Source organism: Oratosquilla oratoria, chromosome 21 (genome assembly GCF_046742065.1).
Source record: "Oratosquilla oratoria isolate Oo_2021 chromosome 21, ASM4674206v1, whole genome shotgun sequence".
Lineage (NCBI taxonomy): Eukaryota > Metazoa > Arthropoda > Malacostraca > Stomatopoda > Squillidae > Oratosquilla > Oratosquilla oratoria.
In genome coordinates, this window is record NC_134797.1 from 30,638,969 (window position 1) to 30,660,711 (window position 21,743).

A 21,743-nucleotide genomic window follows, 5' to 3' on the forward strand; every position below is an offset into this window, starting at 1 on the left:
AGAGAGAACGATCGATATAAGCGGTTAATATATGCAATTGGACGAAAGCACTGCCTGGAGCCTAAGTTTAACTGTAAAATTAAAACTCAAATATATTTCATTTCAAAGCTTATTAGTTTTTGTTTGTTTTTCTTTGACGAAAGTTTATTTGGTTAAAAGTTCAGAAGATATTGAAATATATTACAAATCCTCCAAAAGAATATTGCATGGCTACCCCCCCGTGTAAGGGGGAAAAAGCCTTTGGTATATGTATGTGTATGCTAATAAGAACACGGGTACGTGTGTTCACTTGTGCAAAGTAGACCACTTGGAAAAAAGAAGCTAACGAAACAGAGCGCTTTCGTATATTACATCTTCAGTGCAACATGTAATATACGAAAGCGCTCTGCTTCGTTAGTTTCTTTTTTCCAAGTGGTCTACTTTGCATGTATGTGTATGTATAATGTATTCTTCAAGGAAATATAGGTGGAAAAGCATTTCCAGATTCTTGCGTCCACACGGATAGTTTTCATTCATCTTCACATACTTGACCCATTTTATTAGTATTTGTCCCGTTACTGTTTCCTCCGTACATTTTCCAAGTTCTCCAGCTATGTCATCGCCCTACACGACAAATTACCCTTTCCTGTTCTTCTCCATGCCTTTCTCAATCAGTCCAGTTCTACTGCTATGACCCTACATCCGAACATCATTGTTTCCATAATGCTCTCCACATGTCCCACTTTCATATCATTGTGTGTGTGTGTGTGTGTGTGTGTGTGTGTGTGTGTGTGTGTGTGTGTGTGTGTGTGTGTGTGTGTGTGTGTGTGTGTGTGTGTGTGTGTGTGTGTGTGTGTGTGTGTGTGATTTACCATGGTCTTGGATCACGTGTCGGACCCGTGATCCACAGCTTTCACCCTCCCGAATAAGAGCTCAGAGCTCATACATGACCGATCTATGGGTTATGCTGTGACCTTACACACACACACACACACACACACACACACACACACACACACACACACACACACACACACACACACACACACAACTCCCCGCCCACGACAGCTGAAGTAACGGCTCGCATCGCAACGATACTGAAATTAGTTTAGCCCTGAGCAGGATTCAAACTCGGGCCGCTAGAGTAGCGGTTGCGAACGCTGCCACTGCGCCGCGTGGAGCCGTAGTGCGTGTGTGTGTGATTCACCTTGGTCTTTGGATCACGTGTTGGACTCGTGATCGACAGCTATTTCCCTCCCGGAAGAGAGCTCAGAGCTCGTATGACCTATCTATGGGTAATGCTTTGACCTTACACGCACACACCCAACTCCCCGCCCACGAGAGTTGGAGTAACGACTCGAAGCGCAGTGATACTGAAATTATTTTCAGCCCTGGGCAGGATTCGAACCCGGACCGCCGTAGTGACAGTTTGGGACTCTACCAACCGCGCCACCGAGTCGTGTGTGTGTGTGTGTGTGTGTGTGTGTGTGTGTGTGTGTGTGTGTGTGTGTGTGTGTGTGTGTGTGTGTGTGTGTGTGTGTGTGTGTGTGTGTGCGTGCATTGCGTTCTATATCCCCTCCATACCACCCATACATGAAGCATTTTCCACACTGGTCTGCTTACCTCCCTTGGTCGCTCCGAGGTCCTGATGGATGGTTGTACTGTCCGAAGTGAAGAAGAGCGACTCCCCCATGCCGTTGGCTTTGAAGTTTTCCTCGAGGAACCTGAGGTACATTTTGTCACGAGGGTTGTCCTGATATCCAAAGCTGCCGTATTCGTTTTCAATCTGTTTTTGAGGAAGGAAGACGTATTCTAGTGAAGTCCTCGTATCGGGAACGTAAGATTTGGTGACATGTGTATATCGATGTCGTTGTGATAAATATTTCGGGCCTTAAGCGGCCCATACACGATCAATTATATTGCGCAATTTCATTGTCAATACTCTGAATTGACAAATTGACCGTGTATGGGCGATATATCGCCCATATACGGTCAATTTAATTGTGTATGGGCAATATATCGCCCATACACAGTCAATTTAATTGTCAATTCAGAGTATTGACAATGAAATTGAGCAATATAATTGATCGTGTATGGGCCGCTTTAGCACAGACCGGGATGCAGGTGAGGCAGCATAAACCAACGGCAGACCTCTTGTTACAGTAGAGTCTGAACGTCTCTCTCACTCGAAATGCTTCTAGATGTACTACCTCAGCATTTCAATTGAGATAGAAATTCAAACTGGACTTCAATTCAGCAACAGGAATCTGACTTTGCTCTGTGCTGCGTTGCCTACGTCGTCTGTGTCGGCTGCGTCTCAGTTTGTGCTTGGACTTAGTAACCCTTTTAACCCTTTGTAGTACAATTGGTAACAGACGTGCTTAGGCCCTGTCGTAACAGTAAGAATATTTATCATAATTTGGTGACATGTAAATAAGTTCTTTGGATGAAGATTTTTCATACCAAAAAGGTTCAAAGAAAAATGTCATATTCCTTTATCTGTTTATCGATGTCTTCAGACCAACTTCATACTTATTTTCTTTTGGGGGGTGAGGAAGGGGGCGGAATTCTCAGACTAAACAGCTCCCTTACATTTCTCTTTATATTAACGTTTTACTGAAACTATACTTGCACAAGAACAAAACGTCATCGATTTAGCATCCTGCATTAAGTTCGTCTTTCCTGCGTCAAGGTTAAAAGCAAATGTCTCTTTCCTAACTGTTTCCATCCTTTCATTCCGTTTTCTGATTCTCAAAGGAAAAACTTTTGGTTTCAGAAAACAGATAAATGAATGAAAAACGTGTTGCACATTTCACTGGATGTGAGTTATTACCTTCGATATTCTTATTCATTTTCATTAAGAAGTTATTTCTCCTTTCGATAAAGATGACACTCACTTGTTGGAACAAAGTCTATATGCAGTCGGTATTTTAGGGACTTTTGTTAAGTTCCTTACAGACCAAAGTCGTTATTTTATGATTAGAGAATAATCTTAACTCAAAAGACAATGCCGGTCACTTTTAATTTCCATTTCACCATTTTCTTATCACCTTCCTTAAACATTTCTTTTACCAAGTCTTCGGTGTGATTTTATTCCCTACGGAGAGAAGTGCTTCCAAAAAAAAAAAAAAAAAAAAAAAAAAAAAAGTGTTGTTTGCATATCAAAACAAGCTCGATTCAGGACGAAGTTCGAGACAGTTTGGCCTCCGAGTTGATGGCTAGGGCCCACTCAAGCACGTACAGTGTAATGATTATAACTTATTTCATATCATTTGTTTTTGTTTTGTTATCATTTGTCTGTTTTGATTTTCGTTTATTATTGGTTATGTGTCAATTCATTATTTTTCGCTATTTGCCTGTTTGTTTATTATCTAACTATACCTATGCATTCATTTATGTATTTTATTTGTTATTTACATAATTATGGTTTCTGTTTATTCATTTTCTATTATTATGATTTATTTTCGCATCCGACCTAGATATGGACCAAAGGGTCTCCTGTCGGCGTGCCCCGCCTTTGTAAATCCTTTGTGTTAACGAATAGTTTGAGGAGACGAGGTTACTGACCTGCACGGCAATGATCGGTCCGCCCCGGGTGAACTGAAGATCGACGACTCGGGGGAAGAGATCGTTGAGGAACTTGGCGGCCGCGTTGCGGAAGCCCTCGTAGTAGGTCCGCACATGCATCGTCGGGTCCCTCAGTAACCAGCTGTGGAAGGAAGCGGTACAAGGAGTCAGTACCTCGGCAGAGATATCCAGCGCTTCTATCCTTGAGGATGACTTCACACCGAAAATGCAGAGTCACAGAGGTGTTGCAAGAGAAATTTAAGAAGTTAACAAAAAAACAAAGGACAGTAGACGTCTTCAGCATTCTTTTTTTTCAGTGGAAACCACTCTCCGATCACAAAATAATGCTACGTAACTCTGACCCGTAGAGGCATCTCTAAAGCTCCTGAATCATTAACTGAATAAAACTTATTCATTCAATATCCCACGTTGGGGGGGAGGGGGGGGGCGGAGGAATTGAGTTGTTACGGAAGATTTTTTGCAAGGAAGGAAAGGTTTGTCATTGGGGTTGGCGGGGAGGGCACGGGCTTGGACAGTTACGGACGAAGGATTGAAAGAAAAAGTTCAGAGAGAAAGCGGCAATTGAAGAAAGCGCGAAGATGGTGTGACTGAGACGAGAGATGAAAGGGAAAAGGAAAATATGAATAAAGTAAAGTGAAAGGAGAAAATAATAACAGAGGTGGAAAGAGAAACGAAAATAAAGAGAGAGAGAGAGAGAGAGAGAGAGAGAGATAGAGAGAGAGAGAGAGAGAGAGAGAGAGAGAGAGAGAGAGAGAGAGAGAGAGAGAGAGAGAGAGAGAGAGAGAGAGAGAGAGATAGAGGGAGAGAGAGAGAGAGAGAGAGAGAGAGAGAGAGAGAGAGAGAGAGAGAGAGAGAGAGAGAGAGAGAGAGAGAGAGAGAGAGAGAGAGAGATAGAGGGGGAGAGAAAGAAAGAGGAAGAGATCGAGATCGAGGGAGAGAGAGAGAGAGAGAGAGAGAGACGAAAAAAGAAAGTGGTTGAAGAGAGAAAAAAGAAAGAGGAACAATAAAAAACAGAAATAAGGAAAAAACAGTGAATATAAAAAAGAACAATCGAGAGAAGTCGAAGAAGAAATATATTGGAAGGAGAACAGAGAAGGGAGGATAAAGCATCAGAAGTGGTAGGGCAAAGAGACAAATTAGGATTTGTTTTTACAAATAAATGGTAAAAGGGAGTAATAACTTACACCATTCAAAGACAGCTTAATATTCTGTTGTGGAAAGTAAAAAATAAATAAATAAATAGATAGATAAAATAGATAAATAAATAAATAAAAATATATATTAAAAAAAAGGAGATTGATTCTAATTAACTTTGTACCATAGCGTAGCGTGGTAAAACTACAAAACAGGTAAACAAATTCATTAATTAATTAAAAAATAAATTAATAATACATAAATTAATTAACGAACAGATAAATTAGATATTCAATAAACAGATTAATGAGCTGATAAAATTAATGAGGAAACAAGAGGGCAATTGATTCAAAATCAGCTTCAACAAATTTGGTACCGCTGCCCAGCAAGGTAGAACGGTAGAAATACATAAACAAACAAATAAACAAGTAATAAATTTAATAAAATAAAGAGTAGGGGAATCCCTTTTTCTTAAGGGATGGGGATTAAGGTAGGTCAAGTTAGGTTAGCTATATTATATTAGGTTAGCTTAGCTGAGCTTAGTTTAGTTCAAGCTAACTTAGCTTCGCATAGCCTTAGTTTAAATAACTTTAGTTTAGCGTAGCTTAGCTAATTACAACTTATATTTCGCGGAATTTGTTGCTGTCCACCACTCTATCTATCACCATATCATCTTCCAATATCACCATCTTCGTCGTCTCCATTACCACCATCGCCGTCATCAAAGACACAGAATTAATGTCATCATTATTAACGACATTAAATTTGTCTTCATCCCTTCTCAGTTTCATCAATAATATCCCCTACGTCACAGTTATCACTATCATCACATTTCTTGTTACGAGAGTCAACATCATCGGTTAAATTACTATCACCATCGCTATTTCCAACAATGACAACATCCCCTGTATTCGAAAAAATAAACGACCATCATCACAACTCTTGTCATCACAACTCTTGTCATCACTACTATTCCCCTACTATTATCAACACCATTCCTCCCTTTTATCTTAAATTCCTCCATCTCTAATGCAAACAACAGTATCATTGTTATTCCCATTAATTACCATCACTTTCCTGACCTTTCTGATGTAAATAGTTTTCTCCAATGCAACCAACACAACTGCTTCTGTCCGTGCAGTCCCATATTAAGATTCGATAAATCATTGTGATTATGAATATGATAAACAACGAGACCGAGACTGTGGCTGTGATGAAGAATACAGTTATCGTGATTGCGATAGAATGACGATTGTCGTCTTTTGATTACTATTAGCATTTCTGTTGCGATTTAATTGCGATCACGGTTGCTATTTCCACCGCGATTGCTGTATATGATTATTCATATAACTGATATATGGGTGAACGGTGTATGTATTGAGGTGATGAGCTATGCTTGAAGCCATCACCATTACCCACGGACTCAGAAAATGTTTTTAGAATACATTCGCGTGTCACAGAGACTTCAGATCGCAGTGAAAAATCTGAAGCAGACGGCTTTTCTTATAGTCTCCCCTACATCCATTTTCTAAAAAGTTTTCTTTCTTCCATCCGCATGTTATTTCATATTAGCTACAAAGTAATGTCGTAACACATTCGTAAATTTCAACAAGAACCCACTGTGTTGGATAAGAAGAAATGAAATAGATGATATCTATATATTTCGATCACGGACTGTGATCCTCTTCAGTGGAATACAGAGTAGTGGAGCAAAAGGCATGTTCCTTCTTTTTTCTCTGTATATAAGACATGCCTTTTGCTCCACTACTCTGTATTCCACTGAAGAGGATCACAGTCCGTGATCGAAATATATGGATATCATCTATTTCATTTCTTCTTATCCAACACAGTTGTTATTTCATATCAATTTGGTTCTAGAATCTAGATCCTAAAATTGCAATTTGGAGTGCATAAAACCAACAAAACAAGCAAACAAACAAATACATAAATAAAAACTCACCCAGCGTCTAACCTAGGAATACATAGAATTGAATGAAAATTAATAAATAAATCGATCTACTTTATTTCTTACCTGGGTAACCCGCCAAAGTCCCACTCGGAGCAGATGTAAGGACCTGGACGGAGGATGACAAACAGGTCTTCCTCCTGAGCCATGCGAATGTAGGAGACCAGATCGAGGAAAGGCGACATGTCCTCGTCCAGCTGGCCATAGTCGAATACCCCCTGCCGAGGCTCGTGCAGGTTCCATGCGACATACCTGAGGAGAAGGAGCAGGATTAAATCGGATCAAAACAAAAGGATGGTTTTTTTTTTCCGAGATAACTTTTCCCGGTCAGCAAGGATAGCTCATAACATACTAAAATCTAATTAATTTCCATGTACAGTACATACATACGTATATATATATATATATATATATATATATATATGTGTGTGTGTGTGTGTGTGTGTGTGTATGTGTGTGTGTGTGTGTGTGTGCGCGCTCGCGTTCTATGCTTCTTCAGAAGCATAAAGCGAAACCGGTCAGGAATAAACTCAAAAACTCGGAACTAGCCCCGTGACTTCTTTCTCCACCTTCATCAACTTGTCACAGTGTCACAGCATATATATATATATATATATATATGCATATATATATACTGTATATATATGCATATATATATATATATATGTATATATATATATATAATTTGGCATACCCGTCCTGGTTCTTGGATCAGGCCCTCAGCAAGGCTAGAGCCAGCCACCTTAAAAATTCTGTTCCCACCACACAACCCTCTTTTAAAGACGTTTTAAAAATCCCCTATTGTAACTCCATCAGTTCTTCTTTTAAATTAATTCCCAACAAGCGGCTCACAGTTGCCTACCATTATCCTAACACGGTTCACAAACAAATTGTTAATGTTCAACAAAGATTTAAGGGAAATGAGTCCCCAGGAGTGTATAGCCTTCCTTGTAAAGATTGTGATTTGGTGTACCTTGGTCAAACCGGAAGGGATCTTAACACCAGGTTAATGGAGCACAAAAGATCCATTAGGTATGCCCAGGAAAATTCCGCTGTATTCCAACACGTCAGTACCAAAAATCACAGTCTTGACTGGGACAAGGCCAAAATTTTGTTTAAGTCCAACTGTAGTTTTAGAAGAAAAATTGTTGAATCGGCCTTAATCGAAGAATGTCCGAACTTGAACATCTCCAAAGGTCAATGGTCCCCGGACATAATCTCACGGCTAGCTGTGAGCCGCTTGGTTAAGAATTATCACCCTCCTGACCTCGCTTCCAGCCCGCTGCCCTCCTGACCTCATACCTCCACCCACACATCCCCTCACCTCTGACTCCGCCCTGCGTGACGGATCGTCCTGTTATAGCTCTGCGTGTTCCCCTTCTACTCACATCTCAATTGTACTTATGTCTCTGCTAATTCTTGTAATCTGTACTTTCCTGAAGAGGGCTATAGCTATCAGCCGAAATATAGAAGTTACACTTTCTTCTAAAGTTTCCTTTTACTCCGACTGTGGGTTCTTCGTGATTATACATCACTTAATCCCGAATTCAACTCACGTTTCGACAGCGTTGAGTCCTGCCGCCCGGAGTTTCTTGAGAGTGTCCCTCCAGTAATCCGGGTGTATCCGGAAGTAGTGGGCAGCTCCGGAAACGATCAGAATCTCCTTCCCGTTGAGCTTAAAGGTATCTCCCTCGCCAACCAGCCCGGTGGAGACCTGACCCCCAGGGGCGTAGTAATCGTAGAACGTCATTGCAGTAGAGCCTCCCTGTGAAATACAAACCAAAGACATGTTGTACTTCAAAAATTCACAGCAGAATTTGGAAATCATATAAGAGTAACTATGGAGACTCAAAATTTCAGCAATGATATGTATATGTGTGTATGCATGTATCTATGTATGAGGAAGGAGGAAGAGAAAGACACGGGTCTAGGGCCAAGTTTATTCCTGACCGGTTTCGCTTACAGCTTCTTCAGAAGCTTTAAGCGAAACCGGTCAGGAATAAACTCCCTTCGATGCCTAGCGTGCACACGCGCGCACTCACATATGGATGGGGATGACAGGTGGTGATGGATATGGAGCTGCCTTGTGTAGGCCTTATGATCTCTTGCAGTCTCCTTCATTCTTATGTTCTTATGTTATAACACACAGCGCCAGGCGCTTATATATCACTGCAGACTCAATGACTGTTTCCTTATTGACAAAGTAATGTTTTATTTGCACATAACAGGACTGTTGTGGAAATTGTAATGGTAAATTAAACTGGATTGCAGGTTCACACCAGGCTTAATGACCCCCTTATGGGTCAATAGCCTTAAGATAAAAAAATGGAAATTCCGTGAAACTGATTGGAAAATTGTGGAAAGCTCTAGTTCTGCAGGGCTTATTGTACATTGAGAATAACACAAATTGCTATATTATATATTAAATATAAAAATATAATAATGATTGGGCAATTGAAAGAATACTATTTATGTAATCAATAATTGTATCTCTAAAAACAATAATTAGACTTAGATATTTTTATTACTGCTATACACGTCTTAAAGGACATGATTAAATTTATGTAGTTTTGTAAAACTATTTCTGCAGAGTTTATCGAGTATAGTTCCAATAAATTGGCGTGGCCTACTATTATGACGTCCTAATTACTATGCAGTTGAGATATACCTTAACAACGGCGCTATCACTATCCCAGATTTTTTTCTACAGCATTTTGATTTAATTATGCATAAAGAAGTCCTATGTTTACAGGGCTGTATATTTTTTAACGAATGTTGTGCACTGAACGATATGACATACATACATACATACATACATATATATACCAAGGCTTTTTCCCCCTTACTAGGGAGGTAGCCAAAAAGGAAAAGGCATAAAATCATTCCCACCCATTCCATCCCCGAAAACACTCCACACCCCTCCACCCTCCCTCCCATCTTAGCACCTCCTAGATGACGGGTCATCCCTGCACCCTGTCCACTCCCCCGGGTCAGAAGCAGTGTCGCAAGACACAGCACATTCACAGCAAGGCCGCTTCATTAATTCGGCGACCCCCCCTCTCCGTCCCCCCATATATAGGAGAGGACGAGGAGAAATCCATTCGGGTTGCGTAAATTTTTTTGCTAACACACATATGACATACACACATATGACATACGGTGAAATCAAATAAGACTGGTCAATGACAAGAAAATAGAAATAGTTTTTGGGAGGTCTGAGTCAGAAAGGAAGTGATGTGGGTTAGGAAAGTGGGGACGACCTTATCTTATATTATTATTGTCATACGTATATAGTGAGATAAGCCAGCTAGCCTGTGTATAGATTTCCAATTGTGTTGGTTAATCAGTGAAACTGGCAGCTGTATATTTTTGTGGCTGAGACTTTGGTCTTAGAGTAGGCTTCTTGTCCGACATACACGCGGTTGTGTTTTGTCCTCTAGTTCAGAATCTGATATTGAGTGGTTCGGTTTTTGGTCTTTTGTAGAATTCCTCTATGGTTTCTTGATATGGTAAAGTCTGACCACTGGCGAATTTGAGGAGTTCATTTGAAAGCTTTCAATTTATGAGGCTAGGTTTTAGATAGGGTGTTGAGAGAGAGTACGACCTGCCACAATATTGCTTAGTATATTTTTTCTTATACACAGATGCCCTCCATTACCCTCTAGTTCGCCCCGGCCACGCCAACGTCTATCACCCAAGTCTTCGTCTTTATCCTTTTACTATTATTTTGCCTATTACTCCTGTTTATCTTTGGATCATTTCCTTGCCCTTATCGTTCTTGTTATGTTCATACTTGTCTATTTTCTCTCTCTGTAAATATGATCAGTTCTGATGTTGTCAGTGCTTTAACATCAAGCATATAACAGTTTCTCTGAGTCTCCGCCCTATTCGAAAGAAAACGTATCTATATATTCCTGGTGATTTTCGCCAGCGTATGTATTGTTATTGTTCTTTTCTGGATCATTTCCATATCCTCACGCCTCATAGTCTTTACAGATGCGTGCACACAAATCTGATACACCACAGTGTAGCACTGTTTGCTGGTGACGTGGTACTTAAATCGTGTTCACGAATTCTCAAAAGTCTCACTGCAAAGTAACCTAAAGAACCTAACTGTTCATTTCAGTTTGCTAAGTCATTAATTGTTATCTTGGATATAGTACACCCTCCATTCCACGGTACGCTGCGTCGGAAGCACGTCTGTAATTGTATACACTGTCGTACTCCGTGATCTATTCTTTAATTCTCTTTTCACGATTTCGCCTTCTTTCCCGAACGACATTTTCGCCTCTTGGGTCTGCTTGGTCACCAGTTTCAAAATAGAGCCCTTCCCTTTTCCACATTATTATTGCCACTTTTCCCACTTAACCCTCATCCGTATCTCTCTCTCTCTACCTGTGTGTGTGTGTGTGTGTGTGTGTGTGTGTGTGTGTGTGTGTGTGTGTGTGTGTGTGTGTGTGTGTGTGTGTGTGTGTGTGTGTGTGTGTGTGTGTGTGTGTGTGTGTGAGAGAGAGAGAGAGAGAGAGAGAGAGAGAGAGAGAGAGCGCTCCCAAGGTCATCATTTTGTGCTTACCATTGTAAAAATATTGATTCCTAATTTATCACAAAAACAGGAGTTGATTCAATGAGAAGACGTAAAAACTTATGATAGTGATCAACAGTACGAACAAAGCGAAGCAAAGCGAAGCAAAGCGAAAAGACGTATTGTACTATGATCCACAACCAAACCGAACCAGATATCCCCTTGGGATGAGTGTCAGTTTGAAAATTTATATTTTTTGCAAAATTGATATTCTATTGTATTACTGCTCTGTCACCCCGTGTCTCTCCTGTACAGAAAAAAAAATCACCTGTTACAAGTAGGAAAAAACATCAACAAGCATGCCACCAAAGTGAAGGGTGGGAGTATGGCGATCCTAAAACATCTACTTTCAAGGGCGGAAAGTGGGGAAGGGTTTATAGCTCAGGTGAATAAAATCACTTGCTGGGAGCCAAAACTCAGTTCATAAAGTTTACCACCGATTTGAAATAATAAAAGTTGCACGAAAAAAAAAAAAAAAAAAAAAAAAAAAAAAAAAAAAATTTGCCCGACACACACACACACACACACACACACACACACACACACACACACACACACACACACAAAAGTGAACCGTTTGGGGAGCGGGACGACCGTCGGACGATAAATGAGGTTTCGAATCGCAGTGAATACAAATAAAATACGAAAGGATGCCCGACGGAAAATCATGTTTGATATTGGTCCCCCATCTCGAATCCTGTCAATATGTATATTGTAAAACTTCAGTGGTATTGGGAAATGTCGGGGATCGAAATTGCAAACCAGCCCCAGTAAAATGTCTTACAGGAATGTCGTATCATAGTTTGACGGTGATGATGGAAATATTTATGGCTGTAGTCATTGTCATCATGAAGATGATAATGCTAGTGATGATGGCGATAATGATGGTACTGGCGATGATGATGATGGTGATAATTTAAGTATTTGGAGGCAATATCCATTAGAAAATAGCTCTAAGTATTCAGCAAAATATGTTTAGAACATTCGAGTTATTCAGAACAACCAATGGAATCCAAGAACAGCCTACCGTTCTGGGTTTTGTAATCTCTTTCTCAGGGCCATAGATATATATGTAGTCATTTCATGTGTCCAAAATACACAAACACACACATACACACACACACACACACACACACACACACACACACACACACACACACATATATATATATATATATATATATATATATATTATGAGTCGCATGTAGGATTCGAACCCACTGCTTTCGGTCACCGTAAGATTACCTTCACAGATCCTTTACCCGCTCCACCACAGAGACTATAAGAACCTTGAAACCTGGAGTTGATCTGATTCCCGAGGATAGAAAAGCTCACCAATCTGCGACTCCAGTTCCTGTTTTACACAAGGCCCAAGCCCACTAGTGGCAGGGGGTAAGGATCGGAACAAATCCCTTTCACGCTTTCGCCATTGTAACCATGATAGAAATCGCTAGTGACAGCAACATTAATCTGATCATTTTTATGACTTTCCCTCATGGTTACAATGACGTCTTTTTGGTACCAAGTGCCTACGGAGAATCGTGGAGTATCTCTGGAATGATCATGTATCCGTGAGACTCAGCCTTACCCCTTTACCAGCATGATTCGTGAATGTCAACGGCTATACAGGCATGTAGTACGCTTCCATGTTGTTGACCCCACTCAAAGGGTTATCTTCACAAGAGATAACTCTCGATGAAGGGTAGGAAAGGGATGCCTACAGAGCTCACATAGATCCAAGAGACATTGTCCACGTTATGGGACTGTAGGTCGACCGATCCTGATGTTTGGAGTCGAAAGAATGGTTGGATGGGATTTTGCTCCGAGAAGGTGTCTGCAAAGGCGTCTGCGTGAAAGGCCCACCCCCTCCCCCGTCTGTTCCCAATTCACAATTATTGCATTTGTTTGTCAACTCTGACAACTCTCACGTACAAAGGGAGAAGTGATTGCAAATAGACGCGTATTTTGTGATACAGATAATACTTACATAGGGGCTGCCGGCGCTGCGGATTCGGGGTTCGAAATACTAAAAACCGTATGTTATGTGTGTTAAGTTACAGCAATCCCCATAGATCGGACTGTACGGGTTTTGAACTTTCATTTGGGGTCGGGGGGAGGGTAATGACTGTCGATCCTGAGTAAATCACATGATCAATGACCATAGTGAAATTTACACGCACGCACGCACCCACACACCCACACACACACACACACACACACACACACACACACACACACACACACAGAGCATGGAAGAGGTGACAATAAAAATAAAATGGTAGAAGATAAAAAAAACTAATATACAGGAATACAAAGAACACACACACACACACACACACACACACACACACACACACACACACACACACACACACACACACACACACACACACACACACACACACACACACACACACACACACACACACGGGACACCACGAGCATAGCTCCCTTCCCGTATAATACAACTAGGTAAACACACACACACACACACACACACACGACCAAATTGGTTCCCAGCCATGCAGATAAAGCATTGGGCCTACTATCATTGGAAGAGATAAGAGTTGGAGGAAACAGGATATAGATAAAACTTTGCCTAGGATGATTCGTAAGGTAAAGGATAAAGGGGAAGGTTGCCTATAGGAAGTCAAATAGCTTTTCATACAATTGCGTTAACTCCGAAAACAGCTTCGAAGCACATATTGCCCGGACATCCTAAAATGCGTCCAAACGCGTCCGATGGCGGCCTATGGCGTCCAATCACTTTAAATGTTTATCAACTTGTCCAGAAACAATTCAGAAATAAAGATATATTGCTAGTGAGTCGTCTTTGTAAATTTTATGTACTTTGTGACATTAACAGTGAAGTTATCTACATTGGAATTTGCCCGGGCAATGTGTGCAATTTCAAATCTAGGCACGATAGTTGTTGAACAAGAGACAGAATCTCATCGGATTTAACTTCTTTCTTGTATATTACAGTTAGGTAAACACATCTTGTTGTAATGTAATGGTAAGCGTTGCAGCCTGCTACGCTACAAAATGGTTTGTGTCACGTTCAGGGCGTGAAGGCTCCATTAATACTGCAAATCGTTTCTGTTGACAAAGGGATGTGTGTTAGATCAGAATGGTATCCATAAATTGGAATGTATGAGCTCTGAGCTCTCCTTCGAAAAGATCATTGTTGTCGTTCATAAGTCTAACACGTGATCCAAGACCACAGTGAATCTTACACACACACACACACACACACACACACACACACACACACACACACACACACATACACACACACGATGGCGCAGTGGTAGAGTTCCCGGCCGCCACTACGGCATTCCGGGTTCGAATCCCGCCCAGGGCTGAAATAATTTCAGTAACGCTGAGCTGCGAATCGTTACTCTAACTCTCGTGGGTGGGGAGTTCGGGGTGTGTGTGTGTGTAAGGTCACAGCACTACCCATAGATCGATTATATATGAGCTCTGAGCTCTCTTCCGGGAGGGAAATAGCTGTCCATCACGAGTCCAACAAGTGATCCAAGATCATAGTGAATCACACACACACACGCGCACACACACACACACACACACACACACACACACACACACACACACACACACACACACAGGTGTGGAGTGTGAGTGGTCTCAGACCTACCCAGAGATCTGCTACACACACACACACGCACACACACACACACACAGGATGTAGGAATCTGCCTGTGTACAATTATAAATTAGTAATTCATAACAATGTACAGCATGTTGGGAAATTCCTGCAATGTACACATATTTGCGGTAAGCGATTAGATAAGTCTGTTGTGATAAGCAAGAGAAACTGTTCCAACTTATCTCTGGTTTCAGAATGATGATGCCACGTTGATGGAAGACAGTGCACTCACAATAAATAAATAAATAAATAAATAATAGTAATTATAATTATAATAATAATAATAATAATAATAATGATAATAATAATAATAATAATAATAAATACTAATAATAATAGTAATATAATGATAATAAAAATAGTAATAACAATAACAATAATATTAACAATAATAATGATAGTAATAATAACAATGAACAGAGACACGTTAAGAAAAGATTATTGTTTTTTCGGCAATAGAATCCATGGGAACAAAAGCAACTTTCACACCTTGGCAACAATATCAACTTTAATCCTTAGCAACAACATCGCACTGAAGTTACGGAGTCAAAGAGATAATATATTCCTAAGAAGGACAGAAGAGAAGAAAGGTGTTTTTCTATTATGCTAATCTACACATATACTTTGTTTTGGAAAGTTAGTCTCCAAACATAAATGACCTCTGCGTAACTCTGGTCCGGAGGGATGTCACGACTGGAAAGAAGAGAGGGAGGTAGATTGGAGAGGTAAACACTTCGCTACCTTCAATAGTCGTCTGCTGTTTTCCAGAATCTTATTTATGGAGGACGTCATTGTAGTAATGGATCCTAGGTTTCTAGTAAATAGGAGTATTTACCAGCGAATATGGTTATGTCATTGAAAGAAGTGGAACAAGAAATACTAGATGGAGGAAAATAAGTGGAGTTGGGAAGTTGCGGTAAGAAAGAAAAATCCAGTGAAGACGAAAATAGTCAAGTTTCAGAGTTAACCGGAAACCACGCTGCTGTATGGATGCGAGTTGTGGGATACTGGGGCCAGTTTTATGAAAGAGTAGTAGAGGCGGAGGTGGAACGGCCGATAACCTTCGAAGATGTAATGAGATTGAACCAGACATAAACTTAAATGCTGTGAGTCAGGCATATGTAGATAAATAGGGGAACAAAGCTCTGCTGAGGTGGTATGGACACATGGTAAGAATAGAAAGTAACAGATTAATCAAAGAATTCTATGAAGAATGAAAGGAAGGAAGGAGAAGTCGAATGTGGGAAGGAGGAAGAGTGATAATTAGTGATTAAAGAGAAATTAGAGAGTAGTGAATAAAGATGCGTTGTGGCATGACTGTGGGGGGGCATGGAAGAAGAGATGCATGAAGAAGAGGGAGGAGGAGGAGGAGGAGGAGGAGGAGGAGTGCTCAGAGAAGAAGAGGAGGAAAAGGAGGGGGAGGAGTAGGAAGAGGAGTGCTAAGAGAAGAAGAGGAGGAAAAGGAGGGGAGGAGGAGGAGGAGGAGTGCTCAGAGAAGAAGAGGAGGAAAAGGAGGGGGAGGAGGAGGAAGAGGAGTGCTAAGAGAAGAGGAGGAGGAGGAGGAGGAGGAGGAGGAGGAGGAGGAAGAGGAGCAACAGCAGAAAGACGGAGATTAAGGGGTGTAAGAAAAAAAAAAAAAGACTTAGAAAAAGGAGAATAAAACTAAAAGAAAATTTTATCATCATCATCATCAATGTATTTACTGAGGAGAGCGTCGTTTTACAGACCCCATCCCTTGTGTTTTATTTAGGGGCGAGGAAATTGGTCTTAACATCCTCCCACGCCCATCTTGTTGAGACTCGAACAGATTCGTGAACGTATGCCCATGCTCCTTTCGTACTTCAGAAGACAATTCATAAAATATACAATATAAAAAGAAAAAGAAACAAATAAAAGTATACAAAAACCCATTTCTTACATAATTTCGCCTTCACGTCTACTTGCAGACCTCAGGCTATGAGTCGAAGTATAAACCTTGGAATACTTGAACATGAATCCAACCAGGTACGTTATGTGTGGCATAAATCGCGATTTACTACTAGCCATTCTGCCAAATCAACCACATACCTCTCTTGTTTCCCATCTATGTGTTATTTGATATCTTTCTTATATTGTGTATAGTAAAAGAAGTTGTATAGTACAATGAATATCACTTTTTGGAGTATAACAACGATCTGAATAAATCCTCTGGCACCTGACAATGCCTCTTCCCCATTTTGCCAAGTCGAGATTTCACAGGTGAGACAGGCGGGAGAGAGTAGGTAACCGTTGTTATAATCATAAAAAGTTATACTCATTGTACGATACAAGTTCTTTACTATATACATACATATACCAAAGGCTTTTTCCCCCTTACAAGGGAGGTTAGCCAAAAACCAAAGGCATAAAAACTACTCCCACCCATTCCATCCCCACATACTCCACTCCCATTCACTCCCCCCACCTCCCTCCCTCCTCCTGGATGACGGGTCATCCCTGCATCTCGCCCACTACCCCGGGTTAGAAGCAGTGTCGCAAGGCACAGCACATCCACAGCAAGGCAGCTTCATTAAATCGGTGATCCCCTCTCCCTTTCCATCCCCTCATGCAGAAAAAGAGAAGACGGGGAGAAATCCCTTCGGGCTGTGTCAAATGATTGTTCACACATACTACCTCACCTCCCATCCCCCACCCACTCCCTTTCATGCATCACATCATCATCCATACACAACCATTCTCTATTCACCCCTATTTTCTGTCTTCTCCCGTCCTTCCTCAACAGACATTCCCCTCTTTCCCAATGCCCCTTTTACCCCATCCATCCATCTCATCCTTGGTCACCCCCTCATGTTCACTCCTTTCACCTCTGCCTTCCACACCTCTTTTACTAATCTTTCTTCACTCATTCATGTGTCCAAAACACCCCAATACTCTTTCATTAACCTTATCTCCCAACTCCCTTTTCCCCCTCCCCGTTCTCCTCAACTCGTTTCTCACTCTAACCCTTATCATAATTCTCAGGCACATTATCTCAAACACATTCAAACACCTCCTCTCTTATGTTCCATGGTTCTGCCCCGTACAGTGTTGTTGGCACAATCATTCCTTCATACAATATCCTCTTAGCATCCATTCCCAAATGTCTATTTCTCATTACTCTTTTTAATCCTCTAGGCATTTACTTGTTTATCTCAATCTACATTCTACCTCCACCTCCATTCTTCCCTTTCCCGCCACATTTCCATCCAAGTATCTAAAACTATCCACTTCCTCCAGTCTCTCTCCCTTAATACTCACTTTCAGTCTGCTGCCACTTTCTCCCCTTGTACATCTCATCACCTTACTTTTACTCACATTTATCTTCAACTTCCTTCTTTCACACACCTTCCCAAACTCTGTCACTAACTTCCTCAATCCCTCCTCTGATTCTGCTACAAGCGCAGTGTCGTCAGCAAACAACAACTGGCTTTTCTCCCACTTTTCTCCATTTTCTTTAACCATCTCCAATCGCCGACCCATTACTCTTGCGTTTACCTCTCATCCTCTCACACCATCCCACCCACGTTTAAATTGAACAGCTGAGGCGACACAACACATACCTGGCGAAGTCTCACCTTTACCTCCAACCACTCCATTTCTGATTTTAACACAGGCTCTACTACTCTCTTACAAATATTGACTGCCCTTAACAGCTTTCCTCCTATCCCATATATCTGCAATACCTCCCACAGCGCCTTCCTGCCTACCCTGTCATAAGCTTTTTCCAAATCCATAAAGGGCCCCCCAATTTTTTTCTTTTCCCAAAGCTTTCTCACATATCTTTCTTTACTATAAACAGAATATAAAAATAAATAGTTTTGAATAGCAAAAAGATGGGAAATAAGAGAGACGTGTATTAAGGTTGATTTGGCACGACGTATGCCACACCTTGGAGGGCACAGACTATAGAAACAAGTAAATCTGACTTACTCCGATGAGGAGAGAACCAAGGAGGAGAAGTCCTCGCAACGGAGCTGCCGGTACGACCATGACTCGTGAGTGAGCTGCCAGAACTGATCAGGCACGATTGTTGTTCTATCGTCCACTACGTCGCACTTGTGTGGGAAAGCCTACAATAGCCAGCGTGGGAGACGGACCAGGTGTCGCTGCAACGTGCATTTTCTCTTGCAGCTGTCTTGGGTTACAGAGGAAGTCACCTTCTTTATCGCAACTGCTCAGTACTTCAGGCAAGATCGAGAGAATACAAGGTCTACTCAACAGCTATCCAGTATTTAGGTCGTTTGCGCATTGACGTCACTAGAAGTGCTTGGCCCAAAGACTATATAGGAAAGACGGGAAAGCGCACGGAGAGCCGCATCGTCCACATACATTTTACTGTGCGGCTCTCTCACTAGATGGCGTTTACGTCAATCACCAGTTTTAACTGCATCGTCTGTTTCTTTATTAAATATGTCAAAGACAAACCACAAGAACATTTTTCCAAAATGAAACCCCCATTTTAACGGTTGCAGAACATGAAATAGGTAAGTCTCCCAGAAACTCTGTGGTGCCTGTACGTTTTCTCTTTTACCTAACATTTTTCACTTACGTTTTCACCATTTTCTCTGTGGGCTCCCCTTCAGATGACGTCACAACATGCGCGCGAGCAGACCTTGTATTCTCTCGATCTTGACTTCAGGGACATCCTAACGGACCAGAGCCGCATAGCATTCGTGTACGAATGGAAGCAAATTTTCATCCAAAGGGGGAAAAAATGCTGGTCATTTAAATCATTTACTGTTACTCCGTTTTGTTACCCATCTTTTGCATCTCTCCTTTACCAGACCAACAAGCCAAAATGCTTTAGGTTCAAATCCTTGCGGCCGCGTGCTTTCACTACAAGCCACCTCCACACCTTTCAGTACGGGACAACACTATAGTTTCACGCGTGACCAGTGTCCTTCCTTTTCCGCAAGTACATTCACTTGCGTAACAATATCTATTCAGTTTCAATTTAGCTTTCAAACGCTTGTGAAACTTACGGCCACCACAATAGAATAGAAGTAATTTAAGAAGGGCACTAACATACCTTCTTTGTAGGGGGGGAACATTACCGACCCCCTCGCTAAATCCATTAACTACATTTAGATGTTGGTATTCATACATAAGGGTTCTGTGTTTGGGCCTTTGTCTATTATTATATGATAAGAGCCAGTGGATTTGAACCATCAAAGAACAAGACTCTCCCAAAGGCAAAATGACTCAAGCAATATAGTGTTGTCCCGCAAAGTTTGTGAATCTTCACAGATTATGAATTTTCATAAAATGTGCAGCACCAATAATGAATTCATAATGGAGTGCACAGATAACGAATCCATTAAATATGCACACATTATGAAGATTCGTAAAATGTTAGGTTAGGTTAGATTAGGTTCTTCCACAATTTAATATCATGTCAGAGGTCAGATTCCCTCATTTTTATCTGGCATTTCGGTAATGTGTGCATGTCTAATGAATTCGTTACCTGTACGCCCAATTATGAATTCATTATTGGTGCTGTACATTCTATGAATATTCACAATTTGTGCAGATTCACAAAACGTGCGTGACAGTGTCACTGCTGAGGTCAATACCATTCAACATCTCTACAATTCAGACTTTGACACATGAAGAAAAGGTTGGTAATAGTAATGGCTGTTGTAATGTAATCACCACATACTTTGAAATAATTACTGTTACTTCGTTTCCATTCTTACATTCATCTTTTCCAAAACTACCTCCTAACTACTTAACATTTTTTTCCTCTTCAACTATGAAACTCCGACACTTCAGCTTTACCTCGTGGCAATTTCGTTCTACCCAGAATGAAACTCAAAATATTTTTTAACATAAATATGGCGTTCCAATCCACAAGACGATTCATTCGCATCATGAAAATTAAGTTCCATAATAATACGGACTTATGCGTTATAAAAACTGCTACATTCCTGGTGTGCGTGCAAAGGACTATTGTAAATTCATTTTGGGAGAGATTGGGGAGAAATTCAAGACCTCTGCTCTTCAACTGTAGCTGTAAAATTGTATCAAACACTCAAAAATTAAAAATATTTTGTATAGTTGCGACATATACAAAATACATTTATCCCCCTGAAGTCAATACGGAAAAATAGTAATACTCCCAAATGGATGACGGACATATTGAAATATGAGATCGGAATGAAAATAGGACTTTACGTAAAAATAAACAGGGAAACACACCTTAGATCAAGATATAACGAAATGGCAAAGCAGGTTAAAAAGAATACAAGTACAGCGAAACGTAATTATGAAATTAAGGTTGCCAGTCAAACAAGATCCAACCCAAAGGGTTTCTTTCATCCCTAAAGAACAAAAAATAACGAATAGGACCAATCAAAAACAATGAAAATGTCATGATAGAATCGGAGGAAAAAATGAGTGAGGAGTTTAACAAATATTTTCTCTCGGTGTTTACTAATAAGAGGTTAGATAAAGTACCTGACTGCGATCCGATTTTCAATAGGGATGAAGAAAGTAGTCTATCTAATATCAGCATTGGTAAAGTAGAAGTAGTCAAGCAGATTGAAAGACTTAAAGCTACAAAATCCCCGAATCCAGACGAATTTTTTCCGAGAATGCTTAAAGAGTGTAAATTTGAAATCTGCGACAAGTTAACTGAAAAATTTAATAAGTCGGTAGACACTGGTTTTGTGCCTACTGCTTGGAGGCAGGCAAACGTTGTTCCTGTTTTTAAGAAGGGAGATAGATCGTCTATATGCAACTACAGGACAATCAGTTTGACATCGGTTATAGGGAAAATGCTTGAATCAATAATAGTAAATAGACTC

General features: G+C 40.8%; 1 protein-coding gene across 2 annotated transcripts in view; it reads right to left on the bottom strand.

The window, feature by feature from the left end:
• LOC143036820 (beta-galactosidase-1-like protein 2) overlaps nt 1–21,743 on the bottom strand; it is a 201,591-nt gene that overhangs the window by 170,111 nt on the left and 9,737 nt on the right. The window contains exons 1-5 of one of the 2 annotated variants that reach the window (XM_076204614.1): nt 18,868–19,024; nt 8,224–8,432; nt 6,734–6,919; nt 3,547–3,688; nt 1,603–1,765 (exon numbers count right to left, since the gene is read on the bottom strand). In XM_076204614.1, coding sequence (XP_076060729.1) covers nt 1,603–1,765; nt 3,547–3,688; nt 6,734–6,919; nt 8,224–8,432; nt 18,868–18,927 — 760 coding nt within the window. In that variant the 5' untranslated portion in view covers nt 18,928–19,024. Of the gene's footprint in view, nt 1–1,602; nt 1,766–3,546; nt 3,689–6,733; nt 6,920–8,223; nt 8,433–18,867; nt 19,025–21,743 lie in introns of those variants that run through there. The other variant, XM_076204615.1, reaches the window with a different exon arrangement.